This window comes from Limulus polyphemus, unplaced genomic scaffold (assembly GCF_000517525.1).
Source record: "Limulus polyphemus unplaced genomic scaffold, Limulus_polyphemus-2.1.2 Scaffold1734, whole genome shotgun sequence".
Classification (NCBI taxonomy): Eukaryota; Metazoa; Arthropoda; class Merostomata; order Xiphosura; family Limulidae; genus Limulus; species Limulus polyphemus.
In genome coordinates, this window is record NW_013667344.1 from 233,868 (window position 1) to 245,559 (window position 11,692).

General features: G+C 33.4%; 1 protein-coding gene across 3 annotated transcripts in view; it reads right to left on the minus strand.

Moving 5' to 3' along the window:
- LOC106464753 (superoxide dismutase [Mn], mitochondrial-like) overlaps positions 1–9,874 on the minus strand; it is a 13,228-nt gene extending 3,354 nt beyond the window's left edge. Inside the window, exons 1-3 of one of the 3 annotated variants that reach the window (XM_022392551.1) lie at positions 8,134–8,191; positions 4,761–4,958; positions 2,401–2,517 (exon numbers count right to left, since the gene is read on the minus strand). In XM_022392551.1, coding sequence (XP_022248259.1) covers positions 2,401–2,517; positions 4,761–4,958; positions 8,134–8,188 — 370 coding nt within the window. In that variant the 5' untranslated portion in view covers positions 8,189–8,191. Of the gene's footprint in view, positions 1–2,400; positions 2,518–4,760; positions 4,959–8,133; positions 8,192–9,749 lie in introns of those variants that run through there. The other 2 variants (XM_013924910.2, XM_022392552.1) reach the window with 2 other exon arrangements.
- Positions 9,875–11,692: the final 1,818 nt, after the last annotated feature.

An 11,692-nucleotide genomic window follows, 5' to 3' on the forward strand; every position in this document is an offset into this window, starting at 1 on the left:
AACAACTTTTGACGAAGAAATGTCGCGGCTGGAGGAAGCATTTGAAAGCAGCAAACCTCAAACTCCATCCCAAAAAATGTCATTTGTTCCAGAAAGAGGTGCTTTACTTAGGCCACATTGTTAGTGAGAATGGTGTACAAACTGATCCTGATAAGGTGAAAGCAGTGCATGCCTGGCCAACACCAGACAATCTGGGAGAGCTGAGAAGTTTTTTGGGACTCTGTACTTATTACCGCAAATTTGTGAAGGACTTTGCAACTATAGCTGCTTGAAAGAATGCTGGCAAGAAACTGTCCATTCAAACTTTTGGCCTTTTTTAGTCAAATCATGTAGTGGAATCTTAACTCTGAGATGTCCTCCTGTTACAGTATCATGGGATTGACGCAACACAACTTCTCGTAACCTTCTCGGTATAACCGTTTGCCAGGTCGTCACTTTCCCATCTGCAGTTTCCCATTTCTGGATAAGAATACCACCTTCAAGCCTCAACTGGTCCTATTGTGCCCTATAGTTCTTTGTCACAGAGCTTAGACTAGACATCTTCTCCGAAGCAGGGCGCAAAACACTTGCTTTTACAAAATCAATCACTGGCTTAAAATCTTGGTCTTTCTCCTGTTCTGCTTTGATATCTATATTTGGTTCCACTTCACCATCATCAACTCTTTCAGTCGGCTTGACTTCAGCTTGATGGCACCTGGATAGTTCAACCTCTGTTTTGCAGCAATGTCTGCAGTCATTTTTGCAGGGTCTTCGACTCAGTCCATCAGCATTACCATGGGTTTTACCTTCTCTATATTCAATATCATAATTATACTGGTCTATTTTTCCGATCCAGCGTGCTAGTTGTCCCTCTGGGTTCTTTAATGATCTTAACCAGTGTAACACAGCATGGTCTGTCCTAATGGTAAACCTTGCACCATAGAGGTAAGGGTGGAAATATGTCAGACTCTTTACTATAGCAAGGAGTTCCTTCCGTGTTACACAGTAGTTCCTCTCTGGTCTACTCAAAACCCTACTAAAGTAGGCCACAACATGTTCGTTTTCGCCCACTTTCTGAGACAATACTCCTCCAATTCCGACATTACTAGCATCACAATCCAGTATGTACTGCAGTGAGGGATCTGGAAGCTTTAAAAGTGGAGCAGAGGCCAATTTTTCCTTCATAGTTCACGTCCCTGATGCTTGGGTCCCCTTTTAGCACAACATGTACTGCATGTTCTGCACCATTCTTTCACATCTTGTCTCATACCTATCCAGTAAAATCTGTGTCGTAGGTGACTCAATGTTATTGGTGCACCAACTTGATATAACTTCATTGGAGTTGGTCTTCCTGGGATTATACAACCACACTTTGTCTCCTGGTTCAAAGCTGACTTCAGTAGATCTCTTATCATAAAATAGCTTCATCGAATCAGCAGACGTTTTCAAGTTTGAACGCACTTGATGGTGAATATCATCCATCCTTTCCGATAACACTTTCACAAACTCTGACACATTCTCAGGTAACTCTTCATAAGGTGGGCGTCCTGTTAACAGATCCACTGGCAACCGAAGTTCCCGACCAAACATCAAATTTGCTGGAGTGTATCCAGTGGTATCATGCTCTGCTGTCCTATAGGCCATCAACAGTGGAGGGAGTAAGACACCCCAGTCATCTTGACGGCTATTACAAAACTTTGCAAATTCCTGTCCCAGTGTCTAGTTGTACTTTTCTACCATCCCATCAGACTGTGGGTGAAGTGGCGTTGTCCTGGTCTTTCGTATGTCAAACAACTGGCAGCATTCTTGGAACACAGCTGATTCAAAGTTACGGCCTCGATCTGAATGCAGTTCATATGGCATACCAAATCTGAAGAAGAGATCACTAATAGCCGAAGCTACAGTTGTAGCTTCCTGATTTGGTATTACATATGCCTCAGGCCACTTGGTGAAATAATCAATCACCACACAAATGTACTTGTTTCCAGCACGAGTTTGGGGCAAAGGACCAGCAATGTCAATGGCTACTCTTTGCTCCCAGAATTTATCCCAAATAAATGTTCAATACTTAATGCCTGTAAAGTAAATGCTACAGGTACTTCTATTAAGATGAATAATTGAAAGCAGTAAGCCTAAATATCTTGTTCAGACACAATTTTTGAGTCTTACAGAAAGGTGAATGAAGTTACAAAACAAAGAATTTTATCAAGATATAAATGACCTGTTTTGATGGTTTAGAAACAATGCAGTAAAATCTGCAACATTATAACAAAATTACAAAAAAGCAAAAATTTCTATATAGGAACTAAACGTTGCTTTGACAGTGAAAAAGTTAATGTTAAAGCTAACTGTAACAGAATAAGTCAGTGATTTGAAACATGCAATCCAGCAAATAAGAACACTGAGAAAAAACACCATTACCATCTGGTTCACCTCCTCCATTTGGTGACAAATTTTGCCAAAAGATGGAGTGGTTGATGTGCCCCCCTCCATTAAATCTTAAAGCAGGCTGCAAAGCAATTATACTTGTTATGTCACCTATTTAGGAAAAGAAAATGTTTTAAGTTCAATATATAATCAAAAAATACCTTTACAGGAGGATAAGCACAGAAATATCTTATACATACCATAACTATAAATACAAGGTGCATGTCAAAAGACAAGACTTAATAAAAATGTTTATTAACTTAAAAAAAAGCACAATATACAATTTCAAATGTTCCAATTGTTCACCTCAGTAAATGCTATATTTATTCAGAACTGAAAGAGAACAATTACAGTGTATTACTCTTTGGTTGACCGAGTTTCTTCCACTTATCTTGATCCTGTTCCATTTCATATGGCTTTCAAGTGTGAGTTACTTCAGCAAAGACATTTATAGTTTTATTAAAAACAAACCAAGCAGGTTCCTGTGTACTTTTATATTACCTGAATCAGCAAGCAGTCACAAATATTGACTTGTGTCCAAACCAAGATATTTTTACATACAACTGAAGCCTTAATCCATGAACAAGATAACTATACATGTTGCGGTAATTTTTTCTTGGATTTTCAAACCATATTTCAAAATATTTGTAGATTTACAAATGCCAATATATTTTACTAAAATATGTTATGCATTTGCTAGTCTGGAATACAAAGAATTAATACATATTTTCTGAGTTTTTGGTCCTAGAGATTAATATATTTATAAAAAACTAGCTGGTATCAATATACATAAATTATTGGTGTAACACAAAACAGACAAATATCAATGTGCTCAAAAATCATACAATGAAGAAACTGAAATACAGAGACAACTTTGTCATTGAACAACAACAACAAAATTATATTAATGTATGGAAGGAAATGCAGTTGTAAAAAACATTTTGTAAAATGAAACTCGGGAGGTAATATATATATGGAACAGAACACAGTAGAGGCAGATCAGCAAGTAGGAAAAAAACAATACAGAAGTTCATTTTTTAGGGAGCAATTCAATAAATCCCAAACATTGTTCGAGTACCATAAAATGGAAATCAATGTTGCAAAAATAAGAATATAAAGACATAGTTTCAATATCTCAACATACTGATGTCAGACCTGTAACTAGAATTATGTATGACCATTAACTGCATTACCATTACACCAGCTAGCTTACAAACAGTACATTGGTACTTAACTCACTCCCCTTTGAAAATTTACAGTATTAACTGATAAGTATTCAAATTGTTAAAGGCAAACAAGCAGGTTTACATTATGTTGCACTAGGGAATGGTAATGTTCAAGATGCACACAAAAACAAAAAAATAGTGCAATGTGGTCAATCTTTAAAAAGCAAATAACAAATTTAGGTATTGCATGAATTTTACATTTTAACAGCCTTATTAATATTAATACTTAAATGATACATTTTCATGAACTAGAAATTTTATTTAAATGATTTAATGCATTTTAATTAGGAATAAGATAAATTGGACTGTCGAATAATGAATGTAACTTGACAAGTAGTTGTCACCAGTCTTTAAAATTACACTCCCTCTTCCATTTATCACCAATCCTTTACTCAAGAAGAATCAGCCCAAATCTTGACAAGTTCAGGAACTCTCCAGAGCACGTTTGACAGCAAACTTTACCAACAGTTATTAATAAAGCTGGGTAATAACCTTAATTAACAGATAACCTATAAACATCAATTAACTCAATTAATGCATAAAATTAATCATCAATTAATCAAAATAAGATTAAACTGGTTAATGGCATGAACATAATCAACTAAATTAAATTAGTTTCTGAGTATTACTGTTTGATTATTCCAGCTACCTATGTAATTAAAATATTGACATTATGATTTCTCATTCTTGATTAATTCAAGTTTGATCAGCTTAATTACGACTCACAAAAATAATCATCTCATTGAAATTAGTTTTCAATTATCACTATTTTGGATTCTTCCAACAATAAAAGCCTCATGAGAATAATAAATTAATGAGCCCAACAAATAATAAATTAGCAAGTACCACTAACTGTCAGTTTTACTAATTAAAATAATCAGTTATTGATATGTGAAATAAGGCTTACAGAAAAATCTGCTAGAGAATTTTAGTGCTGACCTTTTAGTGCATTTTTATGAATCTTTACCAGAAACTAATGCAATTTACATGCATATGTCAAAATGTCATTTTTCAAAGTTTTTCTTAGCATACAAGTCCAGCTACTGTTGCACAAAATGTTAGAGTTCAGATATTTTAAATGAAAAGGAACCCATGATGTTTTACATTATTGGTTATTTAAATACTTACTTTTTGCTTGAGCTTCAGCTAATTTTTCTTCTGCAATGTTAAGATTGTTTACATACGTTGCATGGTGTTTCTGATGATGAAGTTGCATTATTTCTGCTGAAATAACTGGTTCAAGAGCATTGTAATCATATGGCAAATCTGGCAGTGTGTGTTTTGCACAATGCTGGCTACAAGCAGCTGACACCAAGCGAAAAACCACTAAAACAAAAATATAATATAGTAAAAATACAAACTTAAAAATGCATGCCTAAAATGATAGCTGTCAGATCTGGATAACCTTTATTGTCCATTGATTGAAAATTATGATTCAGTTGCCTCCAAATTAACACACGCACACACACAAGCATTCTGTATACTTGTGTATATACTGCTTAAAATCCTTTGTTATTAAATATTTTGCCTGTACTCTTTAAAATATCTGTTCACCCAGCTTCAGTCATACCTTTAGTTAGTTTTGATATACCTTAAACATAATTGTCACTAACAACACATATTTATTCACTTCCTTCATAAATACAGGTCTTAAAAATGGACTTGTAGCAATACTTAATGGTCTAACAAACTGCTGAAACTTTACTATGGAATAATTTGAAATGAACACAGCATAAATTTACATTTAATACCTAGAATTTTTTATACCTGGGTTTGAAATCATGTAATACAGAATGGTGAAATAAAAATTATTAGTATACCAAATATTAAAAATATTTTATTTTACACAACCTAACAATACCTTATGAGGATGTGTCATACAATGTTTTGTAGCCAGTGAAATTTCTGAAATTCTTCAAATTATTTATTAGACTATGTTGTAGACTATGTCTACTTATTAAAGTTAAGTCTCTACAATCTAAATGTTAAGAACAGAACCAACATTAAGGGTTTTTCAGAATGCAAGATTGGCCAATTTGAGATACAACTCGATACAAACTAAAGCTTAGCTGTACTAACATGTCTGCTTGCTGCTTTGTTTTCAATACAATTTTTATCACATGATGAGAGTAGTTCCAAAAAAAACCCTGTTAAGTGTTTTAAATGGGAAGCTCTACCCACAGCAGTGGTATGTATATTGTAGAAATCCCATGAAAATACCTCTGCTTCCTAGCCTATCAGAGTAACTTATTTTCATAAGGTTGACAGAAATTATCATTGTGCATTAAACAGTTGCTACACAATAATATAGGCCCTGGAAAAAAAAAATTGTGTGCGGCTCTAAATGAGAAATTTAGACTAATCTTCATGGGCAGCTTTTTCTTCTTCTTTGAGTTGTGGGTGTTTTGATGTTACATATTCAAGATGCAAGATTAATTTAAAGGAACAATAAAGTTTTCAGGGAAGATCTTTAGTATACAGTGTACAGAATATGCTGTTATTTATGTACAGGCTAAATAATCATTATAAAATAGCATTAGTTATCCCCCCAGTTCATCATTATGAAAATCAGTCATATGATGAACAGTTACATGTTCTGAAGTGCAAATAATTGAACATTCAACCTCTATATATGTACACACACAAACATGGTATTTAGAACATGTAAAACAAGATTCTTTTTATAGATGAGTCATACTTCACTCTGTTGCCAGGTAACACACTTATACTTATCTGTAGAGAATCTAGAAACAGATCCAACCTATTTTTTTTTTGTTTTTTTTATAGAGAAATTTGCCACACATGGCAGTGGTAGAATTATGGTTAGCAAAAATAAGCACTGGTGAACATAAAGACCTCTACAAGCAGCAAAACAGTATCATTAATGGCATAGATTATAAGAACCCTATCATATAACCTACTGTATATTACCATATGCTGATGCATGTGACCTTGATCTCAGCCTAATGAGTGATAAAGATTATCTCCAACATGCTAAACTGGTAAACACATTCTTTAAAGAAGAGTGTCTGAATAGTGTTACCTTCACGCTAACCAGACTTAGATGTATAGGAAGCTCTTGGGAGATTTAGACTTAAGACATATAGGAAGCTCTTGAGAGATTTGTCATTACATTCCATTAAGTGACTTTAGACACTAAAGAAGCCTTCAAAAAATGGCTTTTCCAGAAGAGTGATCAAGCATAACTCAGGAACTTATCAACACACTGACTTTTAAGCATGCAAAAATGATGCCAAGCTGCACATGATCTTCTTGATGACTATGATTTATACTGAAATGTAATGAACAACAAAGATGCAAAAATCATATTTTCCAACTGTTAATTTACAACTATACAAGCTAAATGATCAACAATTTGTACTCCAGATCGCATGACTCATTTGCTTAAAAAGTAACTTAAGGTGTTGGTTGGTATAACGATGGTTTTACCTTTTCATATTTATAATATTACAAATTCCAATTATCCTTTTATTTTTTCATGCAGTGTATATCTATCAATCAACTCATTTCAGTAAATGATTATTACAAATCTTAAAAGGTAGCTTGATAAATATCACAGTGTGGTTCAAACTAACATTAAGATTACTACAGATTAAAATGAAAATTTACCAATATGGTAACTAATCTATAGATATTGTTAAATCTTAAGAAATTCAAATTCTCCACTTCGACAAGTTTAGAAAAAATAACTTTTGAAGAACTTGTAGCATTTCGCCACAATTTCATTCTTTGTATTTTTATTTGACACTGGGCAGCTGGTATATAATTGAATAAGTTGTTTAAACACTTGTTTAACAAGTAAAAGCTTGGAATGGTCTATTCTGGCTCACAGACACATCCCCAATGAAAGAATAGACCATTCCAAGCTTTTACTTGTTGTTAAACAAATGTATAAACAATTTATTCAAATATTTAATTTTGATGTGTCAAAAGTCAATGCAACTTAAACAGTGATGTATATTTGCTAGAAATGTGAAAAGTGATAATTTTATGAATGGTAATGTCTACTTTCTAGCATTAACATGACTTAATAAAAACTATTGTTTTAAAATAGTTTTTGTATTTTAAATAAAAATAATTATTTGTAGTCTAGTATTTACTGGAAATCATCACAGTTTTATAATTTGACTGCCAATGACAAAGTGTATCTAACTACCAAAACATTGTTCTGCTGATGTTTACAACAGTAATATTTAAAAAACAATTATAATTGTATTATGTTTACAAAATATTAGCTTTTCACTTTATGTATATATATAACAAACATATTAATTCAAGGGTATGAATTGTAATTTTCTATTTATACCAATTATAAATTATTTAAACATCATCCAACAAGTTTTTAGTTAACTGTAACCACAGTTGGCACTAAATTAAAAAACAAAAAATATTTTTATATGACTTAAGCTGTATAAACTTAAATTGTTTTTGATCCAAAGCATGGTTCTTAATATTATTTCTTTGGCTTCCCCCTTCTCACCTATCTCCTCACATTGTCCTAAAAAAAATGGAGTTTTCAGCATATTCCAAACCATACAGTGTACAAAAGTACACAGAAGTCCTAACAGTTTTAAAATAAAAATGTACTCTATATGTGTCCTTATGATGGCTTACACTTTAGTAAGCTGAAACACAGTCAATTTTTAAGATCAATAATGTTCTTAGCTGTTCATTGTTGACTGACTAAAAGCTGGTGCCATCTACTGATTGTAGCCAAAACTGTTAACAGCAGAATTATGCACAAAATGTGATTGTGATTAAAACAACTTTATTTTTCTAACAGGATAACTGATTTATAGAACTACTTACCATCAGAAGTAATGGAAGCCACCACTTTACAAGATCTTGGTAGTGGAAGCAATGATTTCCTCAAAAAATAAAGGTGGGGTTTAAATTTTTTCTTTTCTCATGAATGGGTGTGCAGAGACAGTCTGGAGGGACCATATTGTCTATTGCTGTATGTTATGTTCCCACATCTAAGTGTTTACTGTTAATAGCACAAATTGACTGTAGCATAGTGAGTAGTTTATAGTATGTTAATGTTCAAGCTCATTTTACAGATAAATTTATAAAATTACATTTTCTAGCTAGCACCTATTGGATGGTTTACACCAAACTGTGCTTTAAAAGTCTGAAGAAAGTAAATGGATATTACTAGCAATACTGTGGGTTAATAACACCAATATCCATCACTAAATACAGCAATACTTAAGGTAAAACAAACCTACTTGTATACTGTGCTTACTTTAATGGAGTGCTATTCCCATTTTTAATCTTAATATAAAGTTTTCCATGTATAAATATGGCTTTAAGTTGAAATATTTTTCTGAATTATTTCTAAACTTAAAAGGTTTTCATGTAAATTTCCTCCTGATAAGGTATTGATATGGACCTCAAAACAATTTTAAATAATTACTTCCTACTGAGGAAAAGGCTGAAACTAACAGATTTTCAATTCAACACTAAGCATACTGTGATGGTCAAAGTGGAAAGCTGGACACTTGGTTTTTGACTAGCTTTTAGCTTAAATTCGAATGGTAGATTAGCTATCTCAGATTTCTCATAAGGATGAGGGTTTTGAATTTAAGTTTCAATCATGTTATGTTTCACAAGTCCATGATACAGGACTAAACTATAGTCAGCAGTACAACTAATGAACTGTACGTAATTATTACAATTTCTACACACACATGAAACAGTTGAAATAATTGAAAGAACTATGTTTTTTTAAAAAACTCACACAAGTTTTCATCAGTTGCACCATAGTATTAGTAAAACTTTTGAGATAACACGTTAACCTCAGTTCTTGTATCTCACCTGATGATGCAAGGTAAGCCTAGTGAAACGTTGTGAACAAAATAAACAAAAATTTTACTACTATTTACAACCGATAAAACTTGTGAAATTAAAAATAGTTGTTTCCAACGTCATGTTCACGATCAATTATCAAGTATTCTGACACTGACAGTGATAATAATTTATAAAGTCCATTAAAGATTGTTATTTATAATAGAATTTATAAAATGTGTATTGTTATAACTCAAGTATTCTTTGTTACTGGAATAATACATTACAATTAATAAACAAAACTGATACCTTTTGAATAATTTCAAATTTCTTATCGCCAACATGATATTTCAATACAACGAAACCACCTCTCATCACACCAGTCACTTCTAATAATATTTAAACGCACGTGATTTGTTAAAATCAAGGTTTAAAATATAGTTATATAACATTAGAGGACGCTTTTATAATTATAATTATAGCAAAAAAGAAAAAGGAAGAAGAAGCAAAACTTTAATCAGTATTTACTTAGTCTTTAAAAGCGGGATGGTAAGTATAATTTAGCTCATTTAATTCATTATAGCTTCAATGAAATCAGGAATTATGAAAGCCTTATTTCTTAAAGTTGTCTTACATAAAACAACCACTTATTGTTTTCGGCTTATGAAAACAAATAATTTCCGGCGGATGTAAAGAAAAATAATTTAAAGCCTTTTCAAACATGTATGTTTATTACCTATTAGTCGATGTCGTTTGCTTTTATTCTTACCTCGAGATTACAAAATACGAAACGAAATGAGTCGCCAATAAAAAATCGCTCTACGGTTTTTGGAGCCGTGGGTGCGTTAAAAAGGTATTGTCAAATCCCACTTCTGGTCTAAGATATGTCAGTGGATGGTATTGACTATGTTACGTCTCCGTTCGTTAGTTAAATTTTCCGTAAAAATGCTTTCCGAACAAACTTCACCGATACAAGTCCTTTCTTAAATAAAACTGGTTTATTCTTTCTGAATACAACTTTGCGATACACTTAATTTCAACAGTCGCGCTATAACAAACGCTGTAATTCACAACGAACGTCTCACGTGCTCAACAATATTTTCTCTCCGCAGTTCAATTACACATTACCTCACGTTCAGTTCTTACCGGTTTATATATACAAGACTACGATTTATCTAGTAGATTCTCGACAATTAAGGAAAGGACGTGAACGTTCGAGAAGGACGTGGCGTGATACTAGTCACGTGCCCTCTGCTGTCGCAACACTGCCCCATCCTTAGTATTTTTCGTCCCGAACAATAGCCACTTACATTAAACCAATAAATATCAACAATAACTTAATTAAATGTACAGAATTACAAACACAAAATTACAATTCAATAAAGTCTTTTAATTTTACGGGACGTATCTTCTTCCGTACTGGTCTCCGTCTCGTTGGCTTCTGCTTCATCTGCGGTTCATCTGCTTCATCAGAAAATGTCCTATCGTCGGTAACAATCATATCAGTGGTAGTAAATTCATCAAGAGCTTCACCGTTTCCCTTCTCAAAACTGAGTAGGGTTTCTTCTTTGACAGTGGCTTCTTCAGGTGGCACATCTTCAGCAGCGTCATTTGTTCTGTTGTCTACTTCGTCCCACCTGAAATGTCCTGGACCGTGATAATGCCAAAGCCTGTTAGCATGCACCACTTTTGGCTTACCTCGCCGACCACATTTTATCTGGAAAGTCACGTCTGAGAGACAATCCACTATGTCATATGGGCCTTCCCATGGAGAAGACAACTTAGGAGACTTCCCTCTTCTCCAACATTCTCTGCTTTGAATTTTCTAGTATGGTAGAGAGAAAAACCCTTAGTACAAGTGATAGCATAATTGATCCTATTTTTTCCCTTCCTTTTCTGCAGTTCTCTGTAAAGGAAAATATATCTGTTCCAGAATATAGGGGAGAAAAATTAGTATGTGCCTTTGATTCTATGGTACAATGTACACATACATCAGACATGGTAGAAATCATATAGCACAACACAGCAAACAAAAAAATTAAAAGATCAATAAAACAGCCCCCCCCCCCCCCAACTTTGATGGCTCAAGAATATGCCTGAGGCTTACAACCTAAAATCTGGGTTTCAACAACCATGGTGAGCAGAGCACAAATAACCCATTGTTTGACTTTGTGCTTAATAACAAACAATAGGACAGTCGGCATGACGTTGATAAATTTGTCCATCTAAAAATGTATATCTTGATCAGCTAC